Here is a 19,523-nt window from a genome sequence, read left to right on the forward strand (position 1 = left end):
CTGTCCATACACGTCTCATAGTTTAAATGCAGCCATGCATCACCAATCTGAATGAAACTTCCCTTTCTTGGATATTACTTAAGAAAGAAAGAAAGAAAAGTGCTAGTCGTTCTCGGATTTCAGCAAGTTTTACAGTTGGTAGTGTAGTTGTTGGTAGTTTGAAAGTCTGTCAGTAGGGAAAAACTGTAGGTAATGAGCATGTGTAAATCAAGATTGAACTAAAAGTAATAATGTACAACCTTTGAATCTTCATAGCTGCTCATGTCAGTAATATGTTGCATGTGGTGAGCAACGTAGAAGCCACATGAATTGCCCGATGGTTGCTGATAGCTCTGGAAAACAAAGACATATATTTGTGTAAAGTGGGTTGGACACATAGTAACAATAAGAATGTATTTAAAAGATTTTACTATATCGGGAATTTGAAGAAATAGTCCACTTTGGTTGATCCTTTCGGTTGTGCACCTTGTTTGAAGCGGATATATGCATCGAAAGTTCTACATGCATGCAACAATAATATAAATTTAAGAACCTCAAATGAATTGAGTAGTATGGCTAAACTAACGTGTCGATAGTTTTTTGCAGTGTAGCATAGTTATATGGATGCGAATTTATGAAATCCATGTATCATACCTTGTTGACTTTAAGAATTATAACCACTAAAACACATTAACTATCTAGGTGATAGGGAAACATAAAGTGTTCATTGCCCTTGAAATGCTAGAATTAATGTACAAGGTGTCTAGCGACCCATTTTTCGTTAGACCTAATTCTTTGTAGGGAGATAATATTGGGGTCAAGATATGCAACATGTTGTTTCCTCACCCTATTTTGTTGTATCATTTGCCTATATATACATAACAAATAAGTTATATGTCATATATATAGTGGTATGAATGATTGAAATGTACATTTGAATGTCCTTACAATGAGAAGACCTTCAAGAGTGATATGTCCGGTGCATCAAGGATAAAGAGATCATAGAAATCATTGAAACTGATAGGGAAGTAGCCTCCTTCATGGTAGAAATGGTTCGCGCCAAATTTGATAAAGATTTCTAGCCTTCTCGTCTTGCATTGGTCCATGTAATTTTACAATTATTCAAAAAATTAGATTTTGTATCCTCCCAACATTACATCACTAAAAAATTACTCATACAATTTTACATCAATAAATAAACAAATATTGACAAATTTACATCGATCCAAAATTTCCAAAAAGTAACTACTTTGTGATGCCATTTTAATCACTTTTTGCACAACTAACATTTTTCACTGAATGAATGTGCACTATTTTTTAAATTGACGTATACAAAAGTTAAATTAAAAAAATTCAAATTTCCAAGCGGGGGACTAACCGTCCTCTAGAAAGGTGGCAAGGGCTAACCGCCTTCTCAAAGGGTGGTAAGGGGCGCTGCACGCCGTCGAGCACGATACCCACCCTCTGAGAGGCGGTAATGGGTGGTACTGACACCGTGGCATCCTTACCACCCTCTAAAAGGGCTACAGCTCTTTCAAAGAGCGTTAAGTGTCTATTTGTATAAATATTATGATTATATATCTATTTATTTAAATATTAATGATAAAAAATATAAAAATAAAAAACTCCTCCATGTGGCCCGATCGATGACTACCACTAGGCATTAGCTACGTCTTGCACTCCTAACTACGAACTGGCCAGTGCAGTTCTGTAACTTTTTTGTTTGTTTGCAGTTAATTACAGCGATCAGTGTAATCCCTGTTAGCTTATTCTGCGACTGCTTCTGTTGATTTCGGTACCGACATATTGACGGCGATTTCTAATTCACACGTACGTCAGCTACAGAAGTAGCAATTTTCAGACAGCTTTTCTCACCTTTACGTTTATAGAAAAAAATTCCTACCACAACTTTTCTTTTTCGAAATTTTTTTTGAGACAACTTGTCCGAATAAGTTGTCTAGACAAATTTTTCAACGGCCGTGACAGCACGCAAGTCCACACGAGCTGGCGCGCGCCCAGGTGGGACAGAACGTGGAGGACGGCATCGCGTGGGAGATAGTCCATCCCGTGCCCCGCCAAGGGGACGGGCGGCGCTGCTGGGGCGATGTCCATGCGTCGGCTGCCACCAGACGTCTCTGCCACGGGTCCGGGTCACGGGACATTTCTTCGAACAGGTGGTGCTCGAACCAGCTGCAGCACGGTGAAAAACGCAGAGGTACGGCGAGCCATGAGTCCGCATGCAGATCGGAACAAGGGTGGAGATGGTTCTAGGAATCGGCAATCGAGTGGAGATTTCCGGGTAAAAATGGTGGCAATCGAACCGAAGATGAGAGAAGCAAGACGGGGAGCGGGAAGGAAGCGGGAGCAAACCGTTCGTCCGCAGCCTGCCCTGCCCTGCGCACTCCTGAGGCGGAGGCTCTCACCAGCGGGAGCGAGAGCAAGCCAAGCTGGTTAGGAGAGTCTATCACTAACCAATTATAATACTAGTTGGATTCATGCGTCTACATCGCATCCATTTTTTTTATAGAACATAATAAAAAAAGATTAAAAAAATTAGGTTCATCAATTTAGGATATCTCAATATTTATTTATGAATTTATCAATATTTAACACATTCATTTAATTATGAGAAAAACAGTATTATTTTTATGCATGCACATAATTTTAGCATGTAGACAACAGTAATACGAAATTAACAAAATTTGTTTCATATTATTTGAGTTTTATATATTTTTCTTGTATTTTAGATTATTTCAGTCGATTTATCAATATAACTAATATTCTTTTGATATTTTTTGAAATTTTTCGAAAATAAAAATATATTACATGTGTAAATATATGTATACATATATATACGTATATATATACGTGTATGCATGTGTATCCATATATTTATACATACACATATATGTTCCACTGCTACAGTACCTGCAGTATCCGCTCTCCAAATATTGGCTCGATAGTATATGTTATAGATAACGACTTAACAGAATACATTCCTTTTTTCTCATATTGCCATGAAACCATATCATTAAACTCAGAAAGCTGAATACTGGAAATCCAACGGAGGATCAAATTCCACTGATTCCATAGCTCCACATTAAGCCATCTCCGAAAGGAAAGATTCCAACCAAAATCAAAGCCATCACATACCAAAACATCTTTGTTGTTACAAATGTTATATACAGGGAAAAGAACATTCGAAGGCTTAGAAGAAATCCAAGCGTCCTCCCAGAAACGAGCAATCTTGCCATTGCCCACCTTTATCCTACGACCAAGAGGGTATAAAGGCATGGAAAAAATGAATCAAATAATTTATTTTCAAAAAAATGAAAAAAGAAAGAATAAATCAAACTCTAGCTACAGCAATCCATACTTCTAGTCTTGTTCAGGACACATGCCAAGAAAGTCTTGTACATCAAGCCCTCACATCGAAGGCTAATTCTTGGCGCCACCGAGGTGGCCGGACTTGGACGCCGGGAACGTGGCCCACCTCGGGATGTCAGCTCTCGGGGTGTCAGCTCCGCCGGACGCGACAGAGGAGACCGTCTGTGACCTTGACCTCGGGGTGTCGGCTCCACCGGACGCGGCAAAGGAGACCGATCGTGACCTTGACCTCGGCAAGCCGAAGCTGATCTGGCGTGCGTAGGACACGACTGGTTTCGCCCACCTCCTAATCTGGCCCTTGAGCCTGGAGGGCTTGCAGTTCGGCCATGGATGCGGGCGCTCTTGGCTACATGGCGACCTATCCATGCTGCCATATGTTGCGCTCACTTGCTGTGCTTGTCGTGTGCCACGCCCCTGTGAAGTGTAGACCTTACAAATACTCTCCCTTGCAAAAGGATGAAATAGAGCACCAGGTGGCTGATATGTTGAAATTTGGTTTCATCACACCAAGTGTTAGTCCATTTGCCTCTCCCGTCCTCTTGGTCAAGAAAAAGGATGGTACATGGAGATTTTGTGTGGATTATAGGAAGTTAAACTCTATCATTGTCAAGAATAAATTTCCAATGCCTGTTATTGATGAAATTCTGGATGAACTTGCTGGTGCTAGATTCTTTGCAAAATTGGATCTCAAATCAGGGTTCCACCAGATCCGATTAACCGACACAAATGAGCACAAAACTGCCTTCAAAACTCATCATGGGCATTATCAATTAAGATGATGCCTTTTGGTCTCACCAATGCACCAACTACATTTCAATGCTTGATGAATAGTATATTTGCTCCATACTTAAGGAAATTTGTATTGGTGTTCATGGATGATATCCTAATCTACAATTCCTCTTTAGAACAGCATGCTCAACATTTGGCTCTAGTTCTTGAGATCCTCCAACAACATCAGCTGTTTGTTAAACCCAGCAAGTGTTCTTTTGCTCAAACTCAGCTAGAGTATTTAGGACATATCATTTCTACCAAGGGTGTAGCTACAGATCCTAAGGAAACTAAGGCTATGAGGGAATGGCCTACACCTGCTACAGTTGCTGATTTAAGAGGATTTCTTGGCCTCATAGACTACTATAGGAAATTTGTGAAACATTATGGACTAATTGCCAAACCATTAACTGATTTGTTGAAGAAGAAGAGTTTTCTATGGAATGCAGAGGCCCAAGCTACCTTTGAGAAACTCAAGCTTTCTGTCTACTACCCTTGTGTTGGCATTGCCTAACTTTCAGCTTCAGTTTGCACTAGAGACTGATGCTTGTGACAAGGGCATTGGTGACGTGTTGTCTCAACAAGGTCAACCCATTGCTTATTATAGTAAGGCTCTTGGCATCAATAATCAAAAGCTTTCTATCTATGAGAAGGAGTTCCTTACTATCATGATGGCCATTGATAGGTGGAGGCCTTATTTGTTGAGAGGACCATTTATCACCAAGACAGATCACAAGAGCCTCTGCTACCTTGATGATCAACATCTGTCCACAGAACTGCAAAAAAAAAAAGCCATGACTAAGCTCATTGGGCTTCAGTACAGGTTTCAATATAAGAAAGGAGTGGAAAACAAAGCAGTTGATGCCCTGTCCAGGGTAGGGCATTTCTTTGCCTTGCAATCTGTGTCCATATGTCAACCCTTTTGGGTGCAAGAGGTCCTCAATTCCTACTCTACTGATGAGAAATCTATACAATTGCTCACTGAGTTGTCTCTTCACTTTCCCAATGCTCGAGGGTTCTCTCTTGATGCTGGTCTCATTCGCAAGAAAGGCAAGGTCTGGATTGGTGATAATTCCGCATTGCAAACCAAGATCATTCATGCCTTCCATGCTTCAGCTATTGGAGGACATTCTGGTGTTCAGGCTACCTATCAACGCATTAAACATGTTTTCTCTTGGGTTGGTATGAAAACTGCAATGGACAATTTTGGGAAGCAATGTCAAATTTGCTAGCAGACCAAGAATGAGCACTGTAAGTACCCTGGCTTACTTCAACCCCTACCCGTTCCTGATAGTGCTTGGAAGAATATTTCCATGGACTTCATCGAGGGCTTACCTAAATCTGAAGGCCATTCTGTCATCCTGGTTGTGGTGGATCGTTTCACAAAGTATGCTCATTTTATTGCTCTAAAGCATCCTTTTACAGCTAGTCAAGTGGCCAAACTTTTTCTTCAGCATGTGGTTAAGTTGCATGGTGTTCCCTCTTCTATCATATCTGACAAGGACAAGATCTTTACTAGTACCTTTTGGCAAGAACTTTTTAAGATTCTTGACACACAACTGCAGCTTAGCTCAGCCTACCATCCTCAGACAGATGGGCAAACCGAAAGGGTCAATCAATGTTTGGAAATGTTTCTGCGTTGTGCGGTTCATGACAGTCCTTCCAAGTGGTTCCATTGGATGGCTATGGATAAATTTTGGTATAACTCCAGTTATTACTCCTCATTGGGTTGTACCCCATTCAAGGCTCTCTATGGAATTGATCCTAATTATGGTACAATTTCTAACCTTCAGTCATGTACCATCACTGATGTGCAGGACTTACTGAAAGAGCGCCAGCTGTACTCTGAGTTTCTCAAGGCTCACCTAGCCCAAGCACAAGCCAAGATAAAGTTATATGCTGATAAACATCGCTCTTCCAGAGAATTTCAGGTTGGTGATAAGGTCTTCCTCAAGTTACAACCTTATACCCAATCTTCAGTTGCCACTCGCTCCTATCCCAAGTAATCATTCAAGTATTTCAGCCCATTTGAGGTGCTGGATCATGTGGGTGCTGGTGCATATAAGCTGGCCTTGCCTCCTTAGAGTCATATTCACCCTATGTTCCATGTGTCTTAGCTAAAGCCATTTGTGCCTGATCACACCCCTATGTTCACTAACATACCAACAGCTCATGATCTCTCTTTAGCTGCTCTGTTCCCTAAGAAAATTTTGGATCGGCGTCTCATCAAGAAGGGTAATGCTGCCACTGTCCAGGTACTTATCCAATGGAGTTCTCTTCCTACTGTTATGGCCACCTGGGAGGACTTACATGTCATCAAGCACAAGTTTCCTACAGCACTAGCTTGGGGGCAAGCTGGCTCTCAAGGGGGTGGTGATGTCATGACCACAGTCGAGAACGGCACCGAGGAGTAGTTTAAGTGTGTGAGTTGCCGGGTGGCATTATTGTAATTGTGGAGGAGTGGTCCTGGGGGCCCGTGATGTTAGTGAGATGAGAGAGTTGGAGGATATATGGCCGAGCCTCTGTAACTCTGGTTCTATCGATGAAGAAGTAAATTCTGAACCTCCAACCTCTGTTCTTCTTCCCCAAGTTGCTTCTTCCCTGCCCCAACTACCCCTCTATCCCTTGAATTACTTAGGATCTCACGTGATTCTGACACCACCGACCTCTAGACCGGTGCAGGCATCACACCTTCTTCCTCATCCTGTCGCTTCCTCCTGCTGGCAGCGCCAGCGGCTGCTTTCGGTAGCGGTGGAGGGTTTAGCTCATGGGCAGATCTACCACTGAGGCGAGGTCAGGTGGCCGCCCGAGGTGTCTCGATGACGGAACGAGCAGAAGAACACGCTGGTGCCTATCGGAGTTGGAGACGAGGTGAACCGCGATGGAATCGAGATGGACAAGGAGAAGACTGGAGATGGCGAAGTTGAGGTTGCAATTTGGGTACAAAGAGGAAAGCATTAAACCCTAACGGCAGCCGAGTGGGCTAAATGGGCTGCTCGGCGTTGCTTGGAGTAGCCCATTAAGCCAACTGCTGCCCAGTTTGAATTATTTTTAAATAATATTAATTTAATGAAAAATTGCAAAAATAGTATCTGTTTTGAAAAAATTACTGAAATAATACCCTATTGGCAGGTGATCGCCTGCCGACAAATAATCATGTCGATAGGAGACTCTACTAACATGATTTATCAGTATCTGGCGTGCCAATAGATTGCCCTGCTTTACAGGGGCCTGTTGACATATCATCTGCCAACATCTTCTTTTAATTTTTAGCAGTTTTAAAAAACTTTTTTATTTTTTGAGAAAAAACTATTTTCAAACGTCAGCCTGTTCAGACATAGAGTAAGACAAATAACAAAATAGATACAAGAATAATACAAATAACATAACTTTATATTGCACGAAAACCAATCTACATTGTCTTACCTGGTTTGGGACACTGAATCAAGTGCCATCAAATCATATGCCAAGTACCCCCTCTTCAATCATGAATCTGGTATCATGTCTATAATCATTTCTCCTTTAACCAAGGTGGTGAGGGCAACACAAACACCAGTTGCAATAATATAACCATGGCAAAGTGCCACTGGCACCAAATAAGCAGAAATGTATTTTGAGCTTGCAATTGAAATTTTACATTGGTATTTCCTTTACAACTAAGTTATATGGGTAAATTTACTATACAACATCTAAGGATAAAAGATACTAAGGAAACAGATTTACACTACATCCCATGTTAGACTATGGTAAAAGATGATCACATAATTAAGATACTAAAATGATGAAATTCTAAAACAATTAAAAAAATTGCACGAGAATAGCAATAGCAATGGTTATACCGTTTGGTTGATGTAACACTGAGAGACGTTACCATTGTTCATGTCAGTGGAAATCGCATCCCTGTGGTGACTCTAGACCAACTCTAATCTGCAACTAATTAGGGAAATTAGTGGTCAATCCAACAGCAAAACAGAAATCTCCATCCCACATCTTCTGTTGTGCTCGGATCAGCTAGATTATGTCAGATATACGGCTTTTGTGGCCCATCATGCACATCTGCAGAGGTGGTATGACAAGAAAAAAGATTGAAACAGTAGTAAAGAAGAAATAATCAATTAAACCCTAAACCTGAAAAAAAAATCTAGGAACAGAGGGGAGTTGTGGAGTGGTTGTGCATGACTACTAACCTGGAGATTCTTCTCCCTGGCCTGATCGACGTCAGAAGTCGACGATTGCAAGTTGCAGACACGATCGTCAGAGCTCTCATGGATGAAGATCGGAAAACAACCTTTTTAGAATGAAAGTAGATGGCGGTAGGGAAACAAACCTACTTTGCAGCACAGACAAGCTAGATCTCGTCCAATCCGATTTGGATATCCACGTCGTAGGAGCTCCCGCCGATGGTGGAAGCAGCGGGCATCTTCGTCGGGCCTGTTGTGGATCAAAGAAGGCAGGGGCAAGATGGCAGATCACCACGAGCAAGGATAGATTGAAACACGGGTTGGGGCCAATTGGGATCGAATTGGGCAGATGGTGCAATTCAGCGCAGTGGTGATAGCAAATTTGGGGGTTTCGTGTGGGAAAGAGTGGAATCGACAATTCAACGGGGTTTCACATGTAGAAGGAAGGAACCAATTGACTCAATGTATCGTTGGCATGCTTTGAGCGGTTGTCCAAGCAGAGCCAAGTGGGAGGGTGCACGCAGAATTGGTTAGGCAGAGCTGGAGCAGGTTGGGCAGAACTGAGGTCGGATGATGCACGGTATGTTTTGTGGGATGGGTGCAGCCTCAGAATAGCCTATTCTATAGCCAGGTATAGATAAATGCATCTGTTTGTGTGTGTGATGCACATACTGGCGCACGTGCCCACACACATAAGGCCATAGTACTCGCTTCCTGATTATTAATCCCATTAAAATGATTATAATGATTTGATTAGGCTTTCTCCCAACTTTATATAGAAGTATAGGATAATAACTTGATCCAGTTTTCACCAGATAACAAGATCTAGTCAATTCAAATAGTAGTATATAACCAGAATGTACATATACTACTAAAGAATCCTAGGAACATTTTCACAGCCAGTTAACCAATAGATTTACATCAAAATAAGTATAATGATCTGATCAGGCTTTCTCCTATGGTCACATAATAAGTAGGATAATAACTTAATCTGATTTTCGCCAGAAAACCTCATTTAGTCTTCATACTTTAGGTTCATATAATAGTGTAGAATAATAACTTGATCTAGTTTTTGCCAGATAACCATATGTAGTCTTTATAGTTCAAATTCAGACAGCAGTAGAGAACAAGAGTATGCCCCTCTAGATTAGTTTGAATCATTTTCCGAATGTTCTTCCTTCTCTTTATAGTTCTTTTGGTTGTCTCTTGTCATCAAATTTGGGTTCCTTCGTGTAAGAACTTTGTAATGTTAAACTGTGTATGGTATAAGTACCAAAGTATGAGCAAGAATATGAGGAAGGATCTCAAGAGCAAGACTTATTCGAGAAGAATCTTGAAGACTCAAATTACCAGAAAATACCGAGAGATATCCCTAATAAAGATAAGTCCTAAGTTATTGACCATATTGAACATATCATTTATATAATTAGAACATAGAACATAAAGCTTGATTGTTATGCTTGCATGATATGTTCGTGAATATTAAAACATTGTGATTGTTATGACCTAATTCGTTTAAGCCTCTTCATGTCCACAAGATACCATATGCCATGATTAAACATAGGAATACTCCATCATTTGCTTTAACAATGATGGAGGATGCATTGAAACTAGTATGCTTAGGAATGTTACATCATCTCTTAAAAGGAGTGATAATCAATCAATCATGATACATACTTCTACAAAAACATGTGTGCAATGTGTGGCGACTGGTGGCGAGCATGTGTGGGTAAAATGGGTGGCATGGTATTAATGAACATTGGTGGGAGAAAACATGTTTTGGCAAGGGCGAGCGAGGTTGCCCTCTTGGGAGGGTACCTCATGGGGCAAGTCCTTGAAAAGGATAGCTAGTACGAAGATGCTCACCTCAACCATATAAGGACTTATTTGCTATGACTACCTAACGACTACCATGTAGCCACATGCCATGTATGCAGCAGGGCTTGACATCACACCTCATTAGCGCTGCTTGGTACCCACTTGGTGGTAAGTCAATTTTTCCACCCAAAAAAAGGTCTTTCTACTTTAAGCTCCACATTTCTAGACATTCTGGTAGTTTGATCGTGGATTTTTTTTTTTTTGTTTTGGTATCTCTGGAATATGAGTGTGTGACTTGTTAGAATCAATCCTATTGATAATACATAGAAAGGCCCGAAAAAGGAGTCTATTGATTCTGTCCCAATTGGTTGGATCGTAGGGGCGATGATTTACTTCACGGGCGAGGTCTCTGGTTCAAGTCTAGGTGGCCTGAGAGCACCAGGAGAAAACTTGGACAATTTGTGTGGGTCTCGATGTCTGGCTAGTGCTATTCTAAGGGTCGTGCTTAAATGAATCAAGAAAGCTATACTTATGAGACATGATGGCCAAGACCATGTGAATGATAAGAAAATTAAGTGCAATACTCAAAGTTAAAGATGGATTTCAGAAGGTAAAAAATAGCTCACATTGAAAGCCAAAGAGCCGACAGACTATGTAGTACATACCCCCATGATGCACCTCTCACCAGTCAAACCTAGCCCCTGCAACCAAATTGGTGGAAATCAGCAACAAGGGATTACTGAGAAAGTACCATCCAAAGGCTAAAAGTTCTAACTCTGTAGAGAGCCTAGACATTTCATGGCAAGTTTCCCAAAAGCAACCCAAAATAGTGCTCTAGACCTACAAAGGCTTTGCCTCATCTGCAAGAAACCTAGAGCACCTCGCAAAGGACTGTCCCCAAAAGCAACCAATGGTAACATCAACTTACATCACTATAGTACCAACATCAGCATCAAAACAACTACAAAAGATCATATAGACCCTTGAAAATGATATTCCACACCTAGGAAATGCTGGATGTCGTTCTCAATGAATGCTACCCCTTAGTTAAGCTTGTGTCATTTAGTTTTACTCTGGAGCTTCACGACTGTTCATCTCTTTGAAGGATGCTTCCAAACATGGGAAATCAAAATAATTTGTAAAAAAAACATGTAATCCGCTCATTCAAAGCAAATATAAAATGTATTTTGAATGCCCTCAAATCATAGTCCTAATAAGTGAGGTAGAATCCTTAGCAAACTGCATAATCCTAAGGAAGAAAGGACTAAGTGTAATCTCTGGAATGAATTGGTTCACCAAACACCAAGGCAGTTAAGTCTAAAAGGATTACTTAATAAAACCATGGAAGAATTGAAGCAGAATGTTGACATCAAGGACCTAAACCCAAACCTATAGTGTGAAGTTTGGCAACCACTCATCTTAAAGGAAGTACCCATGGTATGTAAATAACTGGATGTAATTCTAGATGATCTATCTGGAATGTCAACTAAACGAGAAATAGAGTTCGCTAGAAAGACCTAACCCTTGAAACAACCCGATAGTCAAGAGACCCTATCATATGACAGTTAAGGAATTAACTGTAATGGAGCAGATACGAAAGTTACAAGAAGAACATCAACCGGTTCATCACCATAATAGTCTATAATTATTAATTAAATATTCTTCATCACTACCGTATTGAGTTAAGGGCACATGTATGGTAGATACCCCTTCTTATGATATGTTGTATTTTTATTAAATATGCATTCCTTGTTAAACGTAGTCTAGCCCATCTTCCTTCCTAGGGCATGTGTATGTGCCCTAGAAATGCGAGATTAGCAAATCATACAAGTGCTTCCAAGAGTATATGGACTCGACAGGCTGGTTAAGCAGCCACGAGCGAGCGCCACCCTCAAGAACCGTATGCAGATAGTTAGCCAAGACCTTCTCATCTCCTCCTACAATCACAATTGCAGTGTAGTATATCTAGATAAATTCTTACAGGTTTTGGGTCCCATCAAATCGATCCATGTTCACTTGTGTAAACTAGGATGGCCACTTGACAGCCCTCAGGTTTGCAGGATACGCCTTACAGCCCGTGACAACTTCGTGGTGCCAATGGATCAACATTGTATCAAACAACATGCTTAGAGAGTGAAACCGATGATGGCCGGACTCTGTCTCCAAAGGGTTCCAAGGACCAAGTCAGTCATGCACATTCCACCTCGGATGGTAGTCTCTGGAGCGTCGTGTGTCTTTGGTGTGGTCAATCCGCACGCACTTAGGGCACGATGATGTGCTTGCACTTGATGGAGCGACATAGTGCGTCGAGTCGAGGTAAGGATGCTCTTGCCGCTCAGTTCATAGTCTGCAACATCTTGTTTGTGATGGTTAAACTCAGGGATTTTAGCCAAGGTTTCTGAATCCTAGTGTACTACCTGAGATAGAAATTAGAGACTAGATTCAACCCTAACATTTAGCCTAGAGGAATGTTCTCCCCTTCTTGCACCGGTGTAACTGCCAATGTTGAACCTCTAGAGTCCACCTTAAGCACAAGCGACTGCGATCAATGGATCCATTCCCATAACCGATTGATCTGGTCGATGGTGAGGTTTCCCCTTTGGAGGCAAGTGGTTGTTCCTCGCATCACCGTGCGAACGGGCCCCGCCGTTATGAGGTAATTACCACTTTACCCATTACGAGGTGTTGTGGAATACTTTGGAGGGCTGCCTTCACTATTGGGGTTATTGCCCCACAGATTGTCGGCAATAACTACAACCATCAGGTGTGTATCGCACAGCATATTGCACCGCTAGACCGGTGACCCAAGGCAACCGAACCATGAGGACATGGGCAACTTCTACTCCGTGGCACACGATCTAGTGTTTTTTATGCACCATGCTAACATCGAACAGATGATACATCTAGAATAGTCTCTCTGCCCAACAACACCGACTTCACAAACCCCGAATGGCTCAACACCAAATTCCTCTTCTACGACAAAGAGTCCTACCTCGTTTTCCTAGTCAAATGCATGAGGAACTGACTTGTCTATGATCACCTTCATGTTTAGCTTATTGAGCTCCTTTTTCAACTTTTATGTTGCTAGTCGTTGTATGGACTAGATCTCCTCCATGTTGAAAGATTATAAGGAGAGCCTCCCGAGTCTTGGTAGGCGGTCAACAACACCACCATCTTATTTCAGCTATTATTGATGTTGTTGCTCTCCGTGATGTCCTTTACACCCTATGCAATCTTGTAGACCCATATCTTGGTCTTCTATGCCGTGTAGTTCAAACTCGTTGGAAGCGGTCTGACACATGACCCTTCGTAGCCAACGCCCTAGATGTCATTGTGTCAAAATTGCCCGATAATGGTGGCAATTCGCAAGAACTTATGCGGGATAGTACTAAGGATATACTGGACTCCTCTTTCTTCTCATTGAACATCCTCATATTGTTACTCGTAATGGTTGCCAGTACGTTTAACTTAGTATGTTGTAAAATGTTATCACGGTTAGGATGGTGGAGACTTCTCTTCTTTACTAATTGATCAAGATGTGTTTCAATAAGGGAGGTCTTCATGTCTATACTCTTATAAAATGGACAAGTTGTGGCATATCCGAAAGATCTCCACCGTATATCTTACCTGATCAAATGGTCTACAATCAAAGTTGATCTCCCGTATCCTCCCCTCTCATATAATATGGGAAGTCACAATCAATTAGCCGATTAACAATCAACCTACTACCCACGTGTTGTCCTTGATCGTATTCCTTAATTGCAGTGTGCTCTCTTTCCTTCTGTCACTTTATTTCCAAAACCTAAATCAAGATAAATAATCATCACATAATGAAAGACTATCTCAATATAATCCATCTCCCCATCGTACAGCTACCTGGATTTAATCATCGTGTATGCAAATCTCTCTTTTATTATGTTATATTCTTTTACATCTTCAGTTTGTTATATTATGAATTGATTCCACGTGTGAAATATATGTGCAGTTGCTATTGTATATATATAGGGGGAAATCCCCCTCTCCTTAAGAGGGTAAGATTTGGTAAAGCAGTCCACACCAAGTAGGACAAGGACTTCTCAATCCTTTCCTATTGGTTTTATAACACTCCAGCCGGTATCAAGTCCAACTGACCATAAGATGGCTAGCGTAGCACCCCAACTAGAAAAGGAAACGCAGAAATACTTTCCTTGTAGATAAAGCTCGACTGGAATAAAAAGGAAACCAATTGGATCATGATATGACTTGGAGAGCCGATTGGGACCTGGTCAATGTAGGGGCGCCCAGCAGAAATATGTCTTTATGCTGATTGATATCTTGGAATTGATCTTATCACGTGAAGATGTGGTGCAGCTGGTGGCACAATAGGTGCAGAACTGTAGCAGCGGAACAACAAATCATGGAACGAAGTCGTAGCCGGTGTCATTGTGGCCGTGGCCCGTGGAGAACACTCGGTGTAGCCAAGCTGCTATAGACGGATGTACCTGTCCAACGCTCACATAATTGTTCATGATCATCCTCTCCAAAACAACGACTCCCTCCTCTTCTTTATTCCCTGGAATAAGATTAAAAAAAAACACTAATTAAACGAACTAACATGATTGTTCTCCCTCCAAATTCATTAATCTCTACACATCTCTAAGTCATACCTACACCCAATTCGTTTGTGACGAAGAATTTAGCAGGTAATAATGCCTTAGTGAATATATGTGTAAAATTATCACAAGACCTAGTATGTGTTACAATTATTTCTTTCTCCTATTGCAATCCATAGGTGAAGTAGAATTTAGGTGAAATATACTTTCTAATTTTTTTTAGAAACACCGGCACAACTTGCATATGTACGTTTACACTTGTATCACTGCATACATGCACACATACAACACCTACCGAAAATCAAAGATACGGAACTTGGAGATTGATGATGTCACCACACGCGCCTCATTGTCAACGGGTATATCATCTGCCATAGGAAAAAATTCTGTCTTAACGAGACACACAAGTAGCAAACCTAGGGTTTAATCTTTGGTGGGTGGGGGTACAACAACATCCACCAACCATCTAAGCAAGGCTTGGTTCTCTATCATGCTTTGTGATATTTGACTTCACATATCCTGATTGTATTTGTGCAACATAAGATAAATTATCTTTATATATATAATAATTGGGGATGGTAAGATATTAGACTGGCGAGCGGCGCTTGCAGCGTGTTGGTTCATTCACCTACGTACGAACGACCGGTTAGGAGCGGCCTTGCACTAGGGGCTTGCCCCTGTAATTTGATTTCTTCCGGTTAGCCTCAAGCGCATGTGGACTATCGCTTGCGGAGTCAGAGTTTCTGTTGATATCTTTAGTATGTGTGTGTATAGGTTATAGGTTTAGGATGTCTGTGAGTATACGTATGTAGGATGTGATGTAAGTTCAGATACTACGGCTTGTATCCTAGTGTTGAGGCTAAAAAAATACATGTTGATGACTGATTCATAAAATGTTGTTATGTCCGATTGCTTTATGTAGGTAGCAACCATGTGCGCTTTGGGTGTGTTTAATTTGGTGCCCAGCTCAGTCAAGCAAAAATTTGGTCAGAGGTCAAATCAGGCAGTGCCAAATTTTGACCGCTAAAATGGTGTTTGGTTTGAGACCCAGCCAAATTTTTTCGGTGCCTATTTTCGTGGTCCGAGTTGTGCATAGAAACACAATACATAGATTTTGACCGGCCAAATTTTTTTAAGACGTGACCAAATTTTAACCTCGAGCCAAACAAAAACCAAATTATTAGAGCACTGTCAAATTTTGGCTTGCCTCACTTCTCTCCATTTGAAAAAAGCCAGAACCTATCCAAATGACTGGCTTTTAGCTCCGACTTCTGGTGGCTTTTGGCTAGTTGAAGAAGCGACTGTGACTGAAATGAACTAAAAACTAAGAAGTAAATTTTAAATGATTATTTTGACTTTTAATTGCACTGAGAAGCTAAAAATTATTATAAAAACTAATAATTAAAATTTAACAACTACAACCACTTACTCAACTAAATAGAAACTTTAAAACCATTACCTATCCAGACGACCAGTAACCAAACACGCCCTTTATAACGGAATATAGCCCGCATGTTCCACCCAGCCAAAACCTGCGCAGCCACGTCTCACAATGCGTTTTTGCCAACGAATTGTACCTGCCCGGTGTACTCTGACCAGACTAAAAGAGCCCGGCCCATTGGGATCGTTGGTGTCCCGGCCCGGCTTCTTCTCCTGATACTAGCCGACAAACCGCCCAACGGCCCAACCCTAGCGACCGGGCCCCACCGGGCGGAGACCCCGAGCACCAAAAGCAACCACCCGATGCCGGTGGTGGTCGTGGCGTTGTAATGCTGGCCTGGATCGGACTGGCAGGCAAAGGCAGACGCGACGGAGGCGTGCCCCACTCGACAACCCTTCCGTGTCGCCTCCGCTAGTTCTCCCCCAATTCTTTCTCGCCCTCCTCGGCTCCTCCTACTCGGCCGTCGCCTCCCCCCCGAGAGCAGGAGCCGCCCCAGCCCAATCCGCCGCCATGAATCCCGAGTAGTAAGTCCCCATCTCCCCGCTCTGATCTTGCTCAGGGTCCGCGATTTGGTTGGTGCTGGACTCGTGGAATCTGTCGTGGTCGGGGGACGCGCCTGCTGAGGTCGGGGAGCCGGCCGATCGGTCTGGTGGCCGCCGATTCGGGCCCCGATCGTGGCTTCCGCGGTCTACCTTGCTCGATTACTTGGCAGTTACCGCGTGCGTAGTTCGCTGCTACTGGTAGTCTTAGGTCTGTCTCCGTCGCCGTGCCAGAAATAGTAGATTCCTGGATGCGCCGCTCCCCGTGGCCTAGCCGTGTCATAGATTCGTGCCGTATGCACCCGTCCGGTCCCGTTGCTCCCTCCTACCGTGCGCTCGGAGCTTTGGAACTTTCGGGTTTTTTATTCTTTGTTTGTTTGTAGTTGTAGATGTGTTTACCGAGTCCATAGCGTGGATTCACTTGTGGCGATGTGGCGTGATGATGTTGTGAGATGCTTGGGTTGTGATGTGACGAGATGCTCTTGTTATCGTGCAGTGACTACCTCTTCAAGCTGCTGCTCATCGGAGATTCGGGCGTCGGGAAGTCCTGCCTGCTGCTGAGGTTTGCGGTGAGGATTCTTTTCTTCCCCACATTTGAGAAAAAAGTTATTCTTGCATAGAGTATGCCTTGGAGATAAGAGTTTTTTCCTTAATTTGAGTGCATGTCTCATGACACCACCCCAAGAAAAGTATCCATATGCCTTAGAGAAAGAGTCTTTCGCTTAGTCTTAATGCATCTCAAATGACAACATCACAAGGAGAGTATCCATGTGCTTCCGAATGTAAGAACTTGTACAAGGGAAGATAAAAAGTGCATAAAATCAATAGACTAAAATGTTGCTGGTGTTCTCCAAGGCATGGTGTTAGAGTAGTCATTGACTCACAGTTGTTCCAAATGCTGCTTGTTAAGGATGACATTGAATCAGCAAAGTTAGCAACACTGATTGTGACTGTCGAACCACTTTCTGTTTGTGTTTGTTAATCCAAACCGAAAACATATTGGTACAAATGTGCTCTTGGACCAGTTATCTAATATTGGTCTGTCTAGGGCAGCTTTCTGGACAACTTTGGGATCACCTTTTATAGTCAAATTTCATGTTATCTCAAGGACATTATTTCACTAACCTTGATGTAGCAAATTATAAAGCATGCAGAGTCTAGCAAGAGCTAAATTTTCCTTTTTCCGTACACTCAAATCTCAACAATGTCCTCGCATGAAATGGAATGATAAGGGCTTCTAGTATTGTACCTATATAGAATGATGCTCAACCGCAACTGTACTTCTATTTGATGCATTCATCCTTTTTTAACGTGAGGATCTTTTTTCTCATTCACTTTACAGGACGATTCATACCTGGAGAGCTATATCAGTACAATCGGTGTTGATTTTGTAAGTTGGTCTCAGTGAGCTTAAGCAAACCTGATTCTCTGTGTAGTGTGTCAGTATGCCCACGCCTTGTTTCTCATGCATAATGTTTTCACTGTATTTGACTTGCTAGAAAATCCGTACCGTTGAGCAAGATGGGAAAACAATAAAGCTGCAAATTGTAAGTAACTTATTATAGCAAAGGTTGTACATTCCACACTAATAGCTAGAAGCTTCAACTCTGATTGTTTTCGCACAATCTTTATGTAGTGGGATACTGCTGGCCAAGAGCGCTTTAGGACCATTACAAGCAGCTACTACCGTGGAGCTCATGGCATTATTGTGATTTTTCTTTGCATTTGTTATCATCTCATCTAAGTTAATACTGTGACTCGTATGGTCGTATTAACTTGTTATATGTTCCATAGGTCGTGTATGATGTGACTGACCAGGAGAGCTTCAACAACGTCAAGCAGTGGCTAAATGAAATCGACAGGTATGCCAGTGAAAATGTGAACAAGCTTTTGGTGGGGAACAAGTGCGACCTGGCTGAGAACAGAGTAGTTTCTTATGAGGCTGGCAAGGTAAAATTTTGGTGTGTTAATTACCTCGCTTAAATGTTGTTTTCACTCTGGATGATAGTTAAATTGGCTGCATGTTACTTGCCATCACAGGCCCTTGCTGATGAGATTGGAATACCGTTCCTGGAGACTAGTGCCAAGGATGCAACAAATGTGGAGAAGGCATTCATGACCATGGCAGGAGAGATAAAAAACAGGTAACAACATACTTTCTAGACTCTATGTTGCAGCAGTTTCACATTCATTCTGAATTCATCAAGGATAATAAGTCAACATAGGGAAACCCTCTTTCTTTGGGAGTTATGTACAAAGCGAGAGCAGTTGATTTGATTGCGGAACATAATAAGCATCTGATTCAAAGTGAATGATAAGCCATGATTACTACTTTTGCTATTGGTCACCTGCATATGGGAACAATTAAGTGATATTTGTTGTTTTTCTTGAATAGGATGGCGAGCCAACCGACTGCAAGTGCTAGTAGGCCTGCGACCGTGCAAATGCGGGGTCAGCCTGTTGCTCAGCAAAACAGCTGTTGCTCGTGATCGCCAGTCTAGATCACAGTAGTGTGATTGTGCAGCAAGCAAAACTTAATTGGTTGCTCTATCCCTGTAAATTAAGTCTATCGCTATCATGAAACTTGGTTTTCTGTGTCGAATATTGGAAGAACGTCTGTCTCCTAACTGCAACACTTTTAAGCAGATGATGTGGCCCGTTTTAACTGCCTGTCCATATTTCAATGTTCAAGTGATGTTGGTGTCAAACGTTATTCGATTCGTGTTTGCATTTAGCGGTGACGCTGTGACGAGTGTTGATGTTACGATTGTGATAATGAGCGATCGTATTTACTGGTCATCACCCATCACATGGACCT

At 42.0% G+C, this 19,523-nt stretch overlaps 1 protein-coding gene across 1 annotated transcript; it reads left to right on the forward strand.

The window, feature by feature from the left end:
* Positions 1–16,488: 16,488 nt before the first annotated feature.
* On the forward strand, positions 16,489–19,375 carry LOC133914073 (ras-related protein RIC1). The gene is made up of 8 exons (XM_062357232.1): positions 16,489–16,690; positions 17,202–17,274; positions 18,048–18,095; positions 18,205–18,252; positions 18,342–18,413; positions 18,500–18,655; positions 18,746–18,849; positions 19,101–19,375. Exons 1-8 carry the CDS (start codon positions 16,677–16,679, stop codon positions 19,192–19,194), a joined length of 609 nt encoding a protein of 202 aa, XP_062213216.1. The 5' UTR covers positions 16,489–16,676; the 3' UTR covers positions 19,195–19,375.
* Positions 19,376–19,523: the final 148 nt, after the last annotated feature.

Source organism: Phragmites australis, chromosome 1, assembly GCF_958298935.1.
Source record: "Phragmites australis chromosome 1, lpPhrAust1.1, whole genome shotgun sequence".
NCBI lineage: Eukaryota > Viridiplantae > Streptophyta > Magnoliopsida > Poales > Poaceae > Phragmites > Phragmites australis.

Bases quoted from the DNA above. Each gene is read 5' to 3' on its own strand.
- LOC133914073 (XM_062357232.1), top strand. The intron at 17,275-18,047 runs GTGAGGATTCTT...TTCACTTTACAG, and splicing joins GCCTGCTGCTGAGGTTTGCG to GACGATTCATACCTGGAGAG. The intron at 18,414-18,499 runs GTGATTTTTCTT...TATGTTCCATAG, and splicing joins GTGGAGCTCATGGCATTATT to GTCGTGTATGATGTGACTGA.